At 43.7% G+C, this 19,404-nt stretch overlaps 1 protein-coding gene across 1 annotated transcript; it reads right to left on the reverse strand.

The window, feature by feature from the left end:
* Positions 1–1,041: 1,041 nt before the first annotated feature.
* Positions 1,042–18,488, reverse strand: TNNC1 (troponin C1, slow skeletal and cardiac type). Its single transcript, XM_090022419.1, has 6 exons — positions 18,361–18,488; positions 12,173–12,203; positions 8,680–8,826; positions 6,279–6,393; positions 3,108–3,244; positions 1,042–1,856 (listed from the first exon to the last, which is right to left on the reverse strand). The coding sequence occupies exons 1-6, from the start codon at positions 18,382–18,384 to the stop codon at positions 1,825–1,827; spliced, it is 486 nt and encodes a 161-aa protein (XP_089878545.1). The 5' UTR covers positions 18,385–18,488; the 3' UTR covers positions 1,042–1,824.
* Between the last annotated feature and the right edge of the window lie 916 nt (positions 18,489–19,404).

A 19,404-nucleotide genomic window follows, 5' to 3' on the forward strand; every position in this document is an offset into this window, starting at 1 on the left:
CCTGTTCCCCTGACCACTCCCAGGAGTGACTAGAAATAATGGTCACAAGCTGGCAGAGGGTAGATTCAGGCTAGATATCAGGAAGCGCTACTTCATTGTCAGGGCGGCTAGGATCTGGAACCAACTTCCAAGAGAAGTGGTGCTGGCTCCTACCCTGGGGGTCTTTAAGACAAGGCTAGACAAATACCTTGCTGGGGTCGTTTGACCCCAGTACTCTTTCCTGCCATGGCAGGGGGGTCGGACTTGATGATCTCCTCAGGTCCCTTGTAACCCTACCAACTATGAAACTATGAAACTTCCTGCTTCACATGCTTCCTTAAATTCATTCTTTCCAGGGATCCTTCCTACTTTCTTTTCACCAATCAACTCTTCCCATACTTTCCACCCCTAAAAAAAGAGTGAACACTAAGAGCTGGAATTTTCTGAGGGGGTGCCTTGGATGTAAAAATGTTGAGAATTACTGTGTGAATACCTCAGAAATTTACAGAATCATCATGCCGGGGGGAAAAAACCAAAGCTATTAAACATTAGGACGATGGTGAAGCACTGGAACAGGTTACCTAGAGAGGTGGTACAATCTCAATCCTTGAAGGTTTCTAAGGCCTGGCTTGACAAAGCCCTGCCTGGGATGATCTAGTTGGGGATGGTCCTGCTTCAAGCAGGGGGGTTGGACTAGATGAACTCCTGAGGTCCCTTCCTTTCCTATTCTTTTTTATTCTCTTGAGGACAAATTCTGAAGAGCCCTGAAGAGCTTCTGATCTGATAATGACAACTTACAAAACATATCTTACCATATGATAGTAGTGTTGTGGATACTTGTGACATGATGTAAGTGACTTCCACTTTCAGTAATAGAGATTCTGAATGCTACTGAATAATGCATTATTCCCAATAACATGAAGACTCTCCTCACCCTGATCCAGTTGTTCTCATGAAAACCTGGCAACACACTTCACTTATTTCATCTGAAAATAGTCTTTTGAGTATTTTAAAACTGTAACTAAAAGGCTTTTGTCAAACATCAAATAACAAATCAACCACTCTGGCTTATGAATATTTTTATTAGCATTTCAAAAAGGAATTGTATTTTTGCGCACAGAGCAGACTGGCACAATAATGGAAATCCGTCATGATAGGTAGAGGAGGAAGCAGAGTACAGACTGTATATTGCATTTTTCTACTTAAATCTGAATTTTCAGTGACAGTTAAAATGTGTCAAATCATCATTCTACTTAAGGTTCAAACACAAATTAATATTTCATTGTAAATTGTTCCATGCAATATGATTAGCCCCAGAAGTGCTGAAGACCAAATCATGGTAGCATTAAACCTAATACTTATTCACTTAATCAGGAACAGGAATTTCTCCAAATGCATAATTCAGTGCACAGCTATAAGAAACATGCAACCTTTTAGTAAACAATTCACGGAGGGGTCACATGCAATATCTGACAACATGTGGTGTTTTAGTAATAGTCAATTATTTGTTTGCTTTTTATAGTTGAGCGGTTACTGTTAGACTATAGACAAAATGTTTCTTACAGATATAATATTTTTGTTATCTCATCTACTCTAGATTGATCAAGACTTGACACTTGCACAAGGGAACTTTAATAACTAATACACAATTGTGTTATAGCATTGTTATCTAAATCTTCATGGAGCAATCATCTGAGGCACTTCGATATGAAAACACTGTATTCTGTGTACGGCCACCCTGTTCAATACATTCTTCATGCTAGCAGCCAAGGGGACATAACCAAGTTGATGACACAAGTAATTGGGGATTTAAAAGACAAGGCTGTTCATCCTGTTGTTTCAGATTTATTCAACTCCCTTCATAAACTCCAAGAACTCTGTCAAAGAAAGGAAAATGAAAGTCATGTGCATATTCAAAGACAATTGGAAAGTCACTCTGAATCAGCATTCTTTCAACTGATTTCTAAGATAACTGTATTCTCCTCATTTCTTGTCTCCTCTTCATATTCATAAACACCGCTTATCACAGCTAGTTTTCTACCAGCAATAGAAGATTATATGTTACTCATTCTGAGACGCGTGCCACTAAAATGTAAAACCGAGGACAAGCACAGGTAGGGAAAGATTCACGGAAAACTTATAGTGGAGGATGTTTCCCAAAAGATAGTGGCCTGGATCTCAGTTTGCAAATAAGAATTGCTCTCATGAATTCAGTAGATTTGTACCCACTTATATGAACTGAGGATTTGCCTCAAGATAACATTTGAAAAATCATAGCATTTACTTCTGTGGATTTTCAAACTCTATCCTCATACAAAATACCTGTGCATTCCAGCTGATCAGGATTTTTTTTTTAAATTGACAAAAATGTTTTGCAAAAAATGCAATCTTTTTTGAAAAGTGTTAATTTTTAATCAACTTATAGCATCATAGTTGTTTTTCCAAATGCTGATATTGATTAGCTCTCATATATATGTAATAGTCCAATATTCATTTTAAGCAATGATGACTTGAGAGCATGGCTTTTCCATTGCATTAGTGCATCTATCATTATAGATTGACGCTCTTATCCTAGAGCATGTTACTTGTATTTAAACATATGTACCATGCAGAACCCCCGCTAGGGTCAATGGGTCTATGTATAGACACAAGGGTCAGATTTCACAGAGCAAATTTCTGGATTAAGGCATAAATAGTGCCTTACGGAAACAATACTGCAGAGAGTAGCATAGACAGATTTAAAATGGAATCTAATGGGAAATGTGTTTTATTCACAAAATCAATATAATAGTTTTAGTTTAATGTTTTTGGGGAAAATAATAGTCCTAGCCCAGCCTTTAAATTTGTATGTGTGAAGTTAATTTGTAAATGTTTATATGTAAATTATGACAAACCATATCTATGCAAAGTAAGGGAACGATCTGACACATCACCATTCAAAGTATTCCTCTTACAAAATAATTTAGGTTTTCATGTGCTACAGTGTAAATCTAAAGGCTGCTTTGAAAATGTAGGATTAACAACCCTCATATTTTAGAGGTGAGATGAAACTAAACTTTAGAAAATTTGAAGACGGATTCAGATCTCCATCTCCTGCAATTCCCAAGTTGTGCACTTAAGAAACCTACCATCATAATCAATCTTGCCATCGTTGTTTTTGTCTCCATCTCTCATCAGCTCCTCTATATCATCTTCAGTGATGGTCTCACCTGTAGCCTGCAGCATGATCTTTAGCTCTTCAAGGTCAATGTATCCATCAGCATTTCTGTGCAACAGAATTGCTCAAAGTTGGAATAGCTCAATGTAGGGGAAATAGATGGGACATTCCAAACCATGTTATATCACTTCTACATAACTGCCCCTAGTAACCCATTCACTTGTACTTCCCACATAAATTAAGAAGATAAATAAATGAGAAGACATTGGCTCTCTCTTTTCTGGGGAAACCATCTTTTAAGATTAATATGCATCAGGGATGCTAAAAGAGAATGATGACTTTTTGTTTCTGATAATCAATAAAGACATATTTGCAAAAGAAAAAAAAACTTTGGTGAGTGATTTAGATCTTGGACTTCAAATGTGTCTACAGTTAAGGATGTACTTAAGTCATTTTCTAAAAGTCATATTGCATCTATTTTGTAAGATGGCAATTTTTAGTGTCCCTGAAGTTATTTTAAGTGTCAGTTTCTGCTGAAAGGGAAATTTTCATTTATGAAGAATAACAAAATTATGGCCTGTAACACTAATCTTTTTGTAAACTATTTGTTGCTCCAGCTATATTCAAGATTTTCTTTTGTGTAGATGGACAAAGCCTGATCTCTAGACCTGGCCTAATCTATAATCCTACAATCTATAATCCTAATAGTTAAATCCACTAACCATTAATTTTACATAATTAAAACCTTTTTTCAAATTTGGCTTGCTCACAAGATTTCAATTAGTCTTAACTATGAAAGAATTAGAAGATGAACTTCAGCGCTATTTCATTGTCAGTATCATTTGGGGCAAAAAAAAGATACAACAGAGTGCTACATTTTGGGAGGACATTCTGTATTCCTTATATGCAATAAAAAGATTGACTCTTTGCTTTAAGTGCAAAACCCAGGACAGATCCTTTGGTTGTGCTGCATTTGAGCTCTGCAATGTCTGCCCAGAGCCCTGGCTTTCACACAGCTTCAGAGCCCAGGTTTTGAGTGCTGCTGCTATCAGTCATTCCCTTCCTTTCTCCAGCTGCTGAATTCAGTAGGGAGGGGAGGGCAGGACTGGACACAGGCATGGGTGAACCAGGTGGCTGCCCAGGGCCCAGACAGAAAGGGGGACCAAAAATGGTATTATTATTTTTGTTGTTGCTGTTGTTGTTATTACCATCTCTGGCGAAGGGGGGCGTGGGGTGATACTAAAAGTTTTCCTGGGGCTGCCAGGAGTCTAGGTATAGTGCTGGGGGAGAGCAGAGAGGTGAATGGCAAACAGTAGCAGCGTTCACTTCCTGGGCTGCAGAGCCAAGTAAAAGCAGGGATCCAGCCAGACCCTGCCCTGATCAGCTGCTGAGTTTGGAGTTCACTGCTGACATGGAGCTCCTGCAAGAACTGACTGTGACCAGGCAGTGAGCTCAGAGTGCAATGCATGTGCATGGTACCACCAAAGTGCTGTACCTTTCTTGCCATACCCACTTTCCCCCCATTCCTGGATTCACTACTGTGCAGAACTTAGTTCAGCCTTAACTGTGGAGTCATTACTGGCACCACAATAATAGATCACTTCTATTTGCAGGGTAGGCTTTTTTTAATTAATATAATATTTACTCGAATATAAGATGACCCTGATTGTAAGATGACCCCCCCCACACACAATTATTAGATTCTATGCAAGGAAAAATGATACATTTCTTATAATCTCTCATGTATTGAATCTAATTAGTGAAGGGTTGTCTTAATTCATTCCTCCTCACCACTGCAGGGGAGCAGGCAGTGTGGGGGTAGGTGCAGAGGTTCAGCAGCTTGCCCTGTGCTTGTGCTTGCCTGCTGCCATCTGTCTGACCCCTGCCACCTCTACTCTCCTGTCCTTCTCCCTAGCATCTGCTCCTCCCTTTCCCCACCTCCCATTGGCGATGCGTAGGGGGTGCACGCGGGTGCACGTGCACCCCCTGAGTATGGCGGTGCACCGCTGCAGGCGGTCACTGCTGCCAGTGCCGCCATGCTCCCCCAGACACCTGGGGCATGCATCATTCATGCCACCTCCCCAGCCTCTACACCCCCCTCCTTCTCCCTCATGTCCAGCCACTCTGCTCCCGCTCTCCCCCTTCCTTTTGCTCTGTGTAGCAGGCTCCATCCCCATTCTAGCCTGGGGCATGGAACACAGTCCTAGCCCAGCTGGTGTAGCTGCCATGCACTCTGCTTGCTGCTGCAGTAGGCTGGGCTGGGACTGTGCTGACCCTGCCCATTCAGAGCAAAGGTAAATGGGAAGGCAGTGACCAAAGACTGCATGGGGTGGGGGGAGACTGCACAGGGGGAGATGGCAGCATGAATGCCTCATGCCTCTGGAGGGGCACAGCAACTACCCACAGGTGGCAGCAGCAGTGTTGGCGGTGGAGGCATGGCTGCGGCAAGCGGGGCCCTCCCACAGGTGGCTGCGGTGATGTTGGCAGTGAGGGCGGGCCAAGCGGGGGACCGGCCACAGGCAACCGCAGCGGTCTTGGCAGTGGGGGGGAGGGCAGTGGTTGGCAAGTGGCAAGCGGTGATTGGCGACCGCCTGCAGACACTGCCAGCAGTGTTGGCGGGGGGGTTGGCGAGCGGTGACCGCCCACAGACATTGGCAGTGGCCAATCTCAGGGGGTGCACATGGGTACATGTGCACTCTCTGCGCATCACCAATGGATGGCAAGGGGGGAGGGGTGGGGGTGGAGGAGGGGTGCAGGTAGAAGGGAGGTGGGAGGCAACAACTGCAGCTAAAGCTGGATCCCAAGTAGGTGCTGAACCTGGAGCTGCAGTTGCCCCCCCACTGCATTTTTACATCTTAGATGAGGGACTTTCCCTCCCCCCATGCAGGGCCAAATTAACCCTTTAGTGGCCTCTAGGCAAACAAACTCATGGGCCCCTACTTACTATATATTTATATTACTTTTTTCACTCAATAATTATTATATGTAAAATAAGCACAACTGGGCCCCTTCTTCACTTAGGGCCGTAGGCATGTGCCTTGTTTACCTATGAATTAATCTGGCCCTGTCCTTATGTTAAATGGGGGGGAAAAACTTCTTTTAGAATCAAGTAAATATGGTATATTACACTCAAGCCTCTTACTTATCAAACATTCTGAATAGATCTGAGAGTTCCTCTTCTGATTTTCCTTTGCTGTCATCTTTCATACATCGGACCATCATAACTAAGAACTCATCGAAGTCTACAGTGCCACTGCCTGAAAAGTGGAATAAATGAAGTTAGATCATGCTAAGGTCTGGAGGACAATTTGTCATGTCCTTTTCCTTTAATGAACATGCATATACACAAGATAGAGATTAAATTCCTATTGGTGATTTAGCTGTAGAATACTAGGTAGTTGCACTGAGAGCAAATGACAGTCTCAAAGATTATGGAGTAACAGAAATTATATGTTAGATTCACAATTGATGTAGTCATTTTGTCCTTACAAACTCAAAAAACCCCATATTCTAATATGTTAATAAGGGAAATTCTGATTTGTTAACATTTCATGCTCATTGTGCATAGATGTAAATTTCCACATAAGGTACAAGACAGTGGAAAATGATGACCTATATTTGTACTATATTGTAAAAAAATGTATATTGGGTGTTTAAATGACATCAATTTTCCTTAACTCATAGGGTTTTTTTCATGTTGTTTAACCAACTTTTGGTAGCTTAGAAATGGATTATTGTTTCATTTTTTAGCTCTATTGTTTCTCTGTAGCCTTCATAAATTCATGGGTTTGTTATTTTGAAGTTGTTCATAGCTATAATAATTTAATTGCTGTTACTGGTATATATATTTTCATATTTAAGCTCTGAAGATTTTGTTTGGTGATAAAAATTTGCACATACAGAATCTGCACTCATAGAAGTTTCGATGTTTAACTTATAATCTTTGTCATGTGTCCTAGTCTGTACAGGTCCTTACTGTGTCCCCTGTAGTGTCTGAGTACCTGTGTCCCTTAACATAAGTTTGAGAAATCTATCTGCATTCATTACAGTAATAATAATCACTATTCTTAGCATCTTTCATCATTTAGTCTGGATTTGCCACAGGAGCCTACAGCACTAAAGCAAGCATTGAAATTCAGCAGGTGTGAGCACCTATATTTTTTGGGTTTCTTTGAAAATCTCAGCTATGCTATTTTATAAATTATGGGCTCTTTACACAAGTTGTACCATACAGGCAGAGCCCTGTACCCAACTAGAATCCATTAAGTTCTGGATCTGCGGTCAGGAAGGCTAACCGTACCTTGTCACGCATCCACAGATGCATCTCAAGCAGGTCCAAGGAGGTGGTCCTCCCCCTCTATACGGCACTGGTCAGGCCGCAGTTGGAGTACTGCATCCAGTTCTGGGCACCACACTTCAGGGGATGTGGACAACATGGAGAAGGTCCGGAGGAGGGCCACCCGCATGATCAGGGGGCAGCAGGGCAGGCCCTATGAGAAAAGGCTAAGGGACCTGAACCTGTTCAGCCTCCACAAGAGAAGGCTGAGGGGGAATCTAGTGGCCTGATACAAACTGGTCAGAGGGGACCAGCAGGCATTGGGGGAGTCCCTGTTTCCACAAGCACTCCCAGGAGTGACTAGAAATAACGGTCAGAAGCTGGCAGAGGGGAAATTCAGGCTAGATATCAGGAAGCGCTACTTCACTGTCAGGGCGGCTAGGATCTGGAACCAACTTCCAAGAGAAGTGGTGCTGGCTCCTACCATGGGGTCTTTAAATGGAGGCTGGATGAACACCTTGCTGGGGTTGTTTGACCCCAGTACTCTTTCCTGCCATGGCAGGGAATCGAACTTGATGATCTGCTCAGGTTCCTTCCAACCCTAGAAACTATGAAACTATGAAAGTTTCCACGAGGGTGTAGAATTTCAACTACATGGAACAACTTATAAGAAATATGTACATATGACACCTCTGAAAAGCACCACCATGAATACAGTGGAGGGTGACAACTGTCTGGCCTGCAATATATTAGAATGCAGGTAGATTTACACCTCATAGACTAACCAAAGCAGATGCATAGCACAGTTTTTGTGAGCTGAAGCTCACTTCATCAGAGGCTGTGGAATGTGCAGAAAGTAGTGTACAAGAAGGATAGAGAAATTAAAATATAAAATACAGGGGAAGGGAGGAGGGTGGGGAGGGCAGAGAGGAGGTAGCGGAGTAGTGCTGGGGGAGACAAGCAAACCAGCAGTATGCTGCAAGACAATAGGAGGTGATGAAATCTTAGGCAGTGAGACTGAGGCAAATTGTTAATCTTATGATGTGTCGTAGTATCTTCATTGTCCATGAAAACCTTCAGCAAACAAAAATCTGGTTAGTAGTGATCCACCTACTATAAATCAGAAGTAGAAGGACTAGGTAAAAGCTACCAAAGTGTGACATTCAAGTACAGCATTGAACATCACACAATGTTGTGCAGTGTTGTGGCACTGTGAATGCTTTGATGTGCACTGTTGGCACCTAGAAGATTTAAGAGAATAGCTTACCATCTTCATCCACCTCATCTATCATCTCCTGCAGCTCTTCAGGGGTGGGGTTCTGCCCCAACATTCTCATCACCTTCCCAAGTTCCTTTGTACTGATACAGCCATCCTCTGCGCCCAAGACAAAGATATCAAAGGCAGCCTTGAACTCTAGAGAGAGGAATTAGACAGGAAGGTGTTAGTCTCTGTAGATAGGAGTCAGCATTAAGGATATCAATAAAGATTCACTACTGTAGTAACAGACAAACCTCAAAGGAATTTCAACAGATTCCTTTTTAACTGTGAGCTGTGATTGTAAATAGATGTCAAGTTGGTAGGAAATTGATTGCCCTGCTTGTGGCAACAGGGTCAGCTCAGCTCCATATTCATTTTAACCCACTACAGTCAGTCCTGATGAGCAGGGATCCAGCTTTTCCATTTGCTGTGGAAAGAGTCAGATTTTCTCCTTTAAACGAGAAAAACATGGGAAACCACCAGTTTTCTCTTGCAGGCTGGCAGAGTTCCAGCCTGCAAAGGGCTGTTTGGGGGCTGGGGGGAGTGGGACCAGGGAGTGCCAGGTGCACACACACACATGCACATGGCCAGCAACATGGCTAGGCTGAGGTGGAGAACAGCTCCCCCAGCTGCCTGTAGGTAAGTTTATGAGGGGAGGGGGCATAGGTGATGTGGGGAGGGAGGAAAAAAGGCGATGTAGGGGGTGCAGATTGAGGTGGCCATGCTGAGAGGGAGACTGGGGCTTGGCTGCACTGCCGGGCCAGATGGGATGGAGCCCTCAGGACCCCTGCACCTGCCCTGCACTGAGTCATTGTTCCTCTCCAGGGGATGCAGGGAAAGGGTGGTGGCTCCCACTGCTGTACACATCCCAGAAGTGCATGGGGGAGCATGCCCCTGGATCTGTGTGGAGCATGGCAGGGCAGGGTGTCACTGTGGGCTGGGGTGGAAGCTGGGCTCTTTCCCAGCCCAGCCTCCCCTCCTGCCAGGAACAGCCCAGCCCAGTGCAGCCCCGGCCCCAGCCCGCACTGGCAGCCTGTCCTGCCCCATGCAGATCCAGGGTCACATGCCCCCCGTGCCTCCTGGGGTGCAGGTAGCAGCAGGAGCTGTGCCCCCTGGACAAGCTGCTCGCGGCTCAGTCCTGAACCCTGCTAGCTGTGCAGTGCCTGCCCCTCCCCTAGTCTCAGCCCCAGCTGCAGACCCACTCCCTCCCCACCAGAAGCCCTTGGCTGGGCTGCCTTGTGGCCCTACTGCTGCCCCACATTTTGCAGGGGATAAGCCCCATTAGTCCCGCACTTCTGCCGCCTATGGTTCAGGGCTTCCTGCTCTCCTGCCCTCCCTCCAGGGGCCTCTGCAACCCAGGGGGTGGGACCTGTTTTGGGAGAGTGGAGTGGGGTGGAGAGGCTCAATGCCACCACTGCTGCCCCTGCCAGGACCCTCACACCAGCCACACCCCCATTGTAATGTGCCCTCTGCTCACCAACAGCAGCAGGGGGCACAACTTTGTGCTGCCACCTTTGCTGCTGCCAGGCGGGCAGGGGGTGCTTCACCACCATGGCACTGCTGGCACAGGGGTCCCAACAGCAGTTGCACCAGCCTCCTTGCCCCACTTCACCCTCCTGTCCCAGGTTCTACCTGCAAGGCCACCTGGACTCCCAAGGGGAGGGTAGCAAGGCGGGGAGCTTGAGCCCACAGTGGGCAGCCCACATCTTCCCCCACCCCGCACAGGCTCTACTCAGCTCTGCTCCAGCTGTGCCACCCATGGAGTAGGGGCCTGGGCTCTGTACTCTATTCTGGGTGCAGCAGCCATCAGGTCCCATAGCCAGGGGGCTGTGGGTTGGGACTGAGAGGTAAAGGTGGGAGCAGAGTTTGTGGGTTAGAAGTGAGGGGCACTGGTAGGGTTGGGGTGGGTGTGGCTTGGGAATGAAAGTCAACTGCATATCAAGGCTGCTTAGTACCACAAAGCAACTGGGGAGATGACTGAAGTTTGACCTGTGTCCTGATGAGAAAAGGGGGCAGGGGGAGCTCTGATTTCCTATGATAAAAAACAAAATCAAACACCAGAATATATAGATATTCAGAAATTATTTTATTATGATGAATGAGGCACTGATTGGCTTCCAGATTTCTTTAAAATGGTAAATATATTAATAAAACATTGTGTTCAACTGACACCTATATAAATAGGGGCTTCATTTTAATCATGGAAAAACATGGATTTGGGGGTTTTAAATGAGAGAATTTTGGATTTTTTGTAAGCAGAGAATTTGGGTTTTTTAAACAGAGAAAACCAGGATCCCTGCTGATGAGTAAGGAGTTTTGAAGACACTGTTGACAGCCATTGTCAGATGCAGTCGAGGAATCTAGCACAGCTAAAATGTAATGGTTCACTTTGCATACATAACCCCAAATTCCCACTTTTCCAGCTCTATGATTTCCATACATCTTCAATTTAAAAATATGAGCCAGATATGTCATAAGAATAGGCTTTTTCACAGGATTTCTAGTACAGTACTTCCTTTCCATATTATGTTTCAGGATTTTTGACACGGGATTACTCAGAGGCCTGACAAAATCCCCACTATATTTATTATATGTTGTGTGTAACCTAAATAGCATTAAGATATGAAATAGCATTAAACATTATCATAGGAATTAGTCTTCTGGTTTTAATCCTTTTACTTAAGCCTTGTAATGAAGATTCATTTGCTTTGCACTTTATTTTGTCTGACTGCTGAAAGGTTGTCTATTAGGGCTGTGCAAAATTTTGCCGGTCATTTTATTTCAACACAGTTTTGACCAATTTTGAGGTCAAAATAGCAAAATTGAAAAAAACAAAGGCCCTCAAAATAGCCTTGAAACAAAATGAGGCTGGTTGAAACGTTTCAAAAGTCAGAACATTTTGACCATAGGCTGGGGATGGGAAGTCAGTCCAGCTGGGATGACGTCCCATCCTCAGCACAAGATCCTGTAGGGGAATGAGAGACAGCCTAGCTGGGCCGCTTTCCCATCCTCTGCACTGGGAGTGGAAGGCAGCCCAGCTGAGCTGCTTTCCCATCCCCCACGCTAGATTGTACTGTGCCCTGCGCTAGCTGGGCTGCCTTCCACCCCTGGCGCAATCTAGACAGGAAAGCAGCCCAGCTGGACTGCCTCTCACCCCAGCACTGGGGATGGGAAGTTAGCTTAGCTGGTCTGACTTCCCATCCCCAGTGAAACTTGAAGCAGTGTCGAAATGGCCTTTCTGTTTCAATGGAATGGAATGGAACAGCTGTTTTGACTCAAAATGAAATATGAGATGAAACACTGTTCTGTTGAACTGTTGAAACTCAAGGCGAAACGGAACGGTGCCATTTCGCACAGCCCTATTGTCTATCACTTGTAGCAGCTAACTGCAGAACCTGGGTTGGCTGCTGAAGCCACAAAGTAATGCCATAGGTTGATAATGGACTTGCCAGAAGAGATAATCTTTTGTCCACAGTTATGTCAGTTTTAAAGATACACCTACCATTTTTCTGTTCTTCTGTCAACTGTTCAACCTGTAATTAAAATAAAAAGAGAAACTGATTCATTTTATTAGTCATCACTAATTGTTAACTTCATTTATATAACACACTACTGGTTCAAAAATGCTTTACAAATGTTAACTAACTCACAACTGCCCTTCTTGAGGTGTAGAAGGTATTTTAACTAGTGTAAGTGGTTTTGACACAGTAGCTTTTTAATATATAATGTAATTCTTCACATTTAAAAATATATTATTTTTTATTTTCCTGGAGTTAAATTATTTGGTAGAGTGCATGTACTAGAAAGCATCATTTAACTATTTGCAGTAGGGGGCCCAAATAAGAAATGCATTTTTCACATATAAAGAATACTGGGAATAATTAATTCTCTATTGTTGGGAGTCTGTAGATCAGAATTGGATGTCTTTCTAAAAAAGAGATTTTCATTTGGCCTCTAATTGTTGTCAGACACAGGAGTAACCAAGTGAAGCTCTATAGCTTGCTTTACATGGGCAGTTAGGCTAGATAATTGTAACAGGCCATTTTGACCTTAGATTCCACAAGCCTACCAAACTGTCTGGCCTAGTAGCACTCAACCTTTGGGTTCCATGAGTCAGATGAGTTGCATGGGGCTGCTCTGTGGGCCAGATAGGACCCAGTGCACCAGCACTGGGCTCCATACTATTCCCACCCAGCCCCACACACTGGGATTGGGCACCAGAGGCCAGTGCTGCCACCACCCAGCCTCATGTGCTGGGATAAGGTCCAGTGTCATGCTGTGTGCCCAATCTAACACATAGGGCTATAGCCTGCAGAGGTCCTCATGGACCTATGGGCCAGATGACACAGCAGAGGGAGTCAGATCCGACCTGCATGCTTGGCATTGAGTATTCCTGACCTAGCCCATTAATAACCGATTGACCTTCATAAAGATTCATCTGCATCTCCTTTTCGCTATTTTTGGATAAAGCATTCAGAGACTACTCTTTGCTTTTGTATGTTTTTGACCCATTCCCTAACATTCAACACCCATTGAAAAGAATCTTACAGCCCAGTCTCAATTGGGGTCAGGATGGGACCTGGAAGAATAAGGGAATGTGTTAAACAGGTATTTGTTTCCTGAGTTTTATAGCATTGATTGTCATGAAAATGGAAGGCATTCCATTCCATTTTCTATTGCAATCTTAAATCACTGGTGCTCCAGGGATGTATAGTGTGCTGCAAGAAGGAGGTAAGATGGAGTAGGTAAAAGGTGTTAAATAAAGAAACAAAATGAATTTACATTACTAAATTGGAATGAGAAAAATGTGTTGTTCACCCTCCTTTCTCCTGCAAATCTCAGGTTAAATAAATAGGCTGTGTGTTCAGAACTATGAGGTAGGAAAAGAGTGCATGCCTGAACAATGGCCAGGTCAGAGAGTAGCTCTGCAGTTTTTCTGCAGCCTATTATAGGCTATAGGTAATAGTCTCCAGCCTGGCCTTGTTGCTCCCTCAGTCCACACCACGACTGCTGCAGAACATTGAGTTGGTGGAGAAGCAGAGGTGTTGTGACATGACTGGCATGCTTACTTTGCTATTACACATAAATGACTTCATTTAGCATAGTGTTCAGCTGTACTGGCCTGTAAAAGTATTTCCAATTTCTGCCATTATTATATCAAGCACAAATATCAATGAGGTCCTATTAGTATTCTAATATTATAAAAGCCTAAGTCTGCCTGTCTGTCTGTAACACTTTATTCGCGCTCTGATTGGCTGACAAACAGCCAATTGGAGGATGAAGAAGCATTTTGACAGAAGGCAGCCTGCCACCATGATGGTGGGGACACAGAGGATGGAGCGGGGGGCCAAGGGAGGGGCCTGGCTTGATCTGGCAGCAGCTGGGGGAGGGAAGGAGCAGGCCTCGTTTCCCCCTTGGGCCCAGGCCCACTCCTCTCCCACTCCCCCTCCCCCTTCCCCCATTTCGGCCCCGAGCCCACTCCTCCCATGCCTGAGCGGGCCTGATGCAGGGGGTGTGGGGAAAAGCAGGCATGCCATGGCGTTGGAGTTTACGGTGGGGCTGGGAGCAGATCTGGACAGGGGCAGGAGTCTGTCCCTGCCCGCTCCCCCACATCATTCTTGATGGGCAATTGGCCAATCAGAGTGCTCCAAGCGTTGGGGAGCGCTGCCATGATTCCAAAGCTGCGGAGGTTCACAGAGGGTGGGGGAGCTGAGTACAGCAGCGCTGACCTTGGCTCTCCCACCCCACTCCCTGCAAGAAGCAGAACAGCGGCAGCATGGGCTGTTAGATGGTGGCACTCTGTCTCAGCCCCCTGGCCTTCCTGCACCCGGCCACCCTTCTTGATGGGCAATTGGCTAGTAAATTTTAATAAATAAGGAACACCAGCAGGCTGAGCAGAGTAATTCTGGGGTCATATAGGCATACCCTGAACTGCCTTGGCAGTCAAAGTTCTTCGGGTAGATCTAATATCTTTTATAGATCAAGAGACTTTCTATTTAATTCATATAGTAGTGCCCTGAAATTTCTATTATTCAGTAGCGACATGTAGGGGGTGCACATGCACCCCCTGACAGGCTGCACTCCCTACTTAGGCAATGGGCAGGGGGAGCAGGCAGGAGCACCGCTGCCTCCCTGTAAGTGCTGGTGGAGAAGTGGGACCGCTGGATGAAGTGCTGTGGCTACTTCCAGGAGTGCTGCATCCGCTTCCTGGTTGGTGCAATCGGCCATGGGGGGACTCCCCCCCACACACAGTCAGTAAGATTGCCCTCCCCGACTAAGGTGGTACCAGTCGCCCATGCTCCAATTCATATAGTAGTCCCCTGAACTATCTTAACACACTTTCTCTTATTTGAGACTACTTCCTTCTCTGGGCATGTGCCTTTTTGACTTTACTGTTGCACTGATCCTATTAAACTTCTCCACAGAATTTAATGAAGCATTGGGTGCCTTCCTGACTCCTTTCCTCCATTACTTCACCAAATATTGCATCTATGTAGCTATCCATAGCCCTCATCTATCACTACACTGTTTACACAGATTCATTTCTAATTCCTTTTTTTAAATCTTTACCTACCACTTTTGGGTAGATTATAACCAATCTAGAATGATTTCTCCACTCCATATCATGGTAAATCATAGTTATTACCTGCTGCTTCCTTTATTAGTATGTCCTGTGTCCTTCTGAGGACATCGTCCATACATTCAACACCCTCTACATTTCAGTCCTGGGTCCTGACAGGCAGTAAGTTTTTCAAAGCCCTTTAATCCAGAATTGCCTGCTATTGTATCCTCTCTTGAGAACATATTGAGGTTTGTACTAGCACGTGTCAAGAGTTTTTGAATTTCTCATTGAAAACTGCCAACCCCATAACAGGGGTAGAGAAAATGCTTTTACTTAGAGGACATATTTACCTGAATCCAACTAAGTTTGGCACCTGGGGCAAACCCATAGTGGCAGCCCACCCTTGCTCTGTGCACAGATTTGGGGGGCACCCCCCTCCCCACCATGCTTCCCTGTTCACCCCCTCCTTGCTACAGCATTGCTGGCCCTGATGTAAACTGTTCTGTCCCAGCTCATATTGCAGCTGTCTTGGGTGCACATGTAGATGCTGTACCTGGGAGTGGTTTATTCTGGCTCAAACTGCTCCAGACTTTATTGCTTCAAATTAATTACATGTGTAGATGCACACACTGATAACAATAGCAACACAACTTTTCTTTAACGTTTCATCATGAAATCTGAACTCTTTGTGCCCTGCCATCCATGATGAAAGGCAAGCAGCTGCAGACTGCTTCTTCATTGTTTTGGCAATAGTTGGAGGCTCGGAAGGCATGAGCTATATCCAGTAAACAAATGTCTGTTGCCTCCCATGTAACATAACACTTTTGGTATGCAAGTTATTTATAATCCCCACTGACTGAGGTACTAGAGATAAAGATAAACCTTGTGATTGTTCCCAGAAGCTGAATGACAGTGGTATTTATCCTTGTGTTTCTTATTTGGACATTTGTCCCTGGCATTGATCTTAGTACTGTTCAGCTGAGTCTGAAAACTTTACCAGAATAGCTCTGCATTTGTATAACCTTATGTAGGCACAAGTGACCCTCTGGGTTTTCTTGGTGCATTGTATTTTATAAAAATCAATTCAATATTTGTTTGTTAAAATATGCCATCATCTCACAACAATACAACAAAAAAAAGTATTTAAAGTCTCCTTGAGCACATCTACACATGCAAATAATGTGGGAGCAGTTTAGTATAGTAATCTACACAGTAAGCTCTCTGGGCATGCATCTACATGTGCAGACACATAGTGTGCCTTAAGATGGGGGAGCAGGCAGCTCCCTGGGCTGGCTGTTCCCCGTATTGAAGCATACTGCACATAGCTGTTCTGCAGCTGGCTGGGGCGCAGTGTGCCTCTAGATGGGGGCTCCATGTGCCTCAGCATACGGGCCCTGCAGCGGAGCCCCCACGCTGAGGCACTTGGAGACAGGGGAGCTGCCTGCTCCCCTGTCTCTGTGTTTGTCCCGGCACACAGTGCTTTGAACCATTTTGGTTTTTTGGGAGGGGTGGTGGGAGGCTTGCTACCAGGAAATCCCAGTAACAAATTTTGTCTCAGTGCTGCAAATTAGCAGTGGGGCAAATGATTTAACATGAAATATGTGCGTTTTCTGGCACCATAAAGAGGTTTGCAGTGCTACAACCTCATGTGCCTGCACATCTGGATCCAGCTGTAGAGTGTATTTCTTGGTGCTTTTAAAGTATTTGATGCAAATCACTCCAATTCGTTAAAATGTGCCATCATCTTACAACAATACAACAAAAAACAAATATTTAACTAGAATCTCATTTTTAACCTGTTTTTAAAAGCAGTCAGGAACAACCCTTACACACAACTACTAGGCAGAACACCTAAAATATCAAAAACGCCCTTTAACTTGCCACAGGCAAAGCAGAGAGATGAGAGTCACTGATGTCAATAGAATTAGATCGGGGATTCATATTTTATGCCGTATATGGTGTTCAACATTAAGCAATATGAAAGGAGGCTAAAATTTGTGCATGGGATTTTTTTCCTACACTAACTCTTTGTGCTACAGAATGCATTCCATCAGTCTGAGTGACAGATCCATTTGGCTAATTTTTAGCATTGCTGACTTAAGAAATATTTCACCTTTTTATTTTGGAGTGTATGTCTAATGTCCCTAAATATTATGGAACTTGAGTTAAAAAGCCATAAAGAGGCATGCATTTTTTTTAGTGTTTAGGTTACCCTTTTTATTCCTTTCTTTAAAGATCTGTTGTCTTATTCTACAACCCTGACCTGATCAGGCTCACTGACACCACTAAAAGCACAGTTTGTAGAATAGAGTTCCAGGCTTGTGAAGATTTTAAATATTGACAAAAAGTCATAGATCAGGCAAATATGATAAACAGCCTTTTTTTGTCATATGTCAGTCAGGATCTCTGTTTCTTTAGAATCTACCCATAACTCATTTATCATTGTGGTGGCGATAAAAATATAAAGTCATAATCAGTTGTCAAAAAACTACAACCCCATATGTAACCAGATAGTTATGAAAGTCATGCACAGAATGTGGTAGCAAAGATTCATACATTGCAGAATGCAAAGATACCATTTAATTTACATATAATCAGTTGTTTCAGGCACAATATAATGTAGTTTTTCTATTTATTAAAAGGGAGAAAAAAGATTTTGGACTTATAGAATAAATTACATGGCCAGCTAAGTAAGGCAAAATTGCATCTCATTAAGTTTCTGCCGCTGTTTTTATCAAGTACAGTAAGCATAATTGGCACTATGTTTTCTCAGAGTGGATATCAATAACAAGGAGACAAACTTTTTGTGAGTAATTTTGGTGCACAAGAATGAATCCACCTAGTCCTGTGTAAAGCCAGGAACTTAAGATTACATTTAAGTTTCATCTCTTTTTTTCACAACACAGAACCAGGGGAGGACTTGTTATAAGTATCCCATTTTAGTGGGATACTTACAGGAACATTTGCTCTTAAGTATTTTCCTGTTAATTATTTGTAGAATAAAACTAAACATGAATGAGTACTGTGTCTTCTTACACCTTTGGGAGATTAGCAAAATCACACAAAAAAATCTTTATAATACCTCAAAATCAATCCTAGACAAAATTTATGTTTAAAAACATACTTACTGCTGCCTTATAGATATCATCCATGGTTAATTATTGGCGGTCACAAGCTGGACAGAGGACAAGTGGTACACAAACAAACGTTAAGTCTCTGTCAGATCTCACTTCCTTTTGTCACTGCTAATATAGCAGGCTGACAGCCCTAAATGGGCTGCAGCTCACTGCATCACCAAACCACTATATATATCTATGTATCTCAGTGATACCCACTCCAAGTGGGAATTTGCCACCCCTATGGGAAGTGAAGTTATACAAAGCCAGTAGCTCTGCATTCCAAGGCCCCAATCCAGCTTTTACTGAAATCAATAGTTTTACTTTTAGCTTCAGTAGGATCAGAATTGGGCCTCTTTAAACTCATTGCTATCCTTAGATCCTCAGTCAGATTGGTTAAACATATGTCACTGTGTCAAAGGTGCCTATAAGGGGAAACCTATACTACTCCTATAAAAAATCAGGCCAAAAATGCAAGCTTTACCTGTGCTTATTGATCCTTTTATTGCTCAGCCTTATTACTACTGAAAATATCTGAATAACAATTAGGTTGTTCATTACATGGGTACCAGCAAATATTCAGGTCAAGTTAAGAATCTGATCCAGTTTCTCTTGAATTCAGTAGCAAAATATCTCTACAAGTCAGTGAGAATGGGAGCAAGTCTGAAAATGCTGGGACAGCTGGAAATGTTTGGGCAGCTGGCCCCTTTTTTTGTGACAGCAGAGACCAAGCCCTGAATCCATAACTCCTAATCTCTGGAAAAATTTAAATCAAAACTCAAATATTGTAGGGTACATCCATTTCTTCTGTATTTGTCTATAGGAGCAAAAAAAAACCCCCAACCCCCAATCAGAAGAACTTTCAATGAGCAATATGTGCACCCTTATCATCGAAAAGCAAAACACCAGAAAAGCCTGTCCTGTGAGTTTATATCAAATTGTACAGCTATGAAAAACATGATGCAATGGACCATGGGTGTTTATTTTTCTGATCCACTGAGTGTCATTGAGCATATCACTTAACCTCTCAGTAGATCAGTTTCCTTGTCTGTAAAC

This window comes from Crocodylus siamensis, chromosome 11, assembly GCF_052110815.1.
Source record: "Crocodylus siamensis isolate JL-2025a chromosome 11, ASM5211081v1, whole genome shotgun sequence".
Lineage (NCBI taxonomy): Eukaryota > Metazoa > Chordata > Crocodylia > Crocodylidae > Crocodylus > Crocodylus siamensis.

Bases quoted from the DNA above. Each gene is read 5' to 3' on its own strand.
- TNNC1 (XM_090022419.1), bottom strand. From the start codon at position 18,384: ATGGATGATATCTATAAGGCAGCA. The intron at 8,827-12,172 runs GTAGGTGTATCT...TCCTCTCTCTAG, and splicing joins GACAGAAGAACAGAAAAATG to AGTTCAAGGCTGCCTTTGAT. The intron at 6,394-8,679 runs GTAAGCTATTCT...TCCACTTTTCAG, and splicing joins AGATGAGGTGGATGAAGATG to GCAGTGGCACTGTAGACTTC.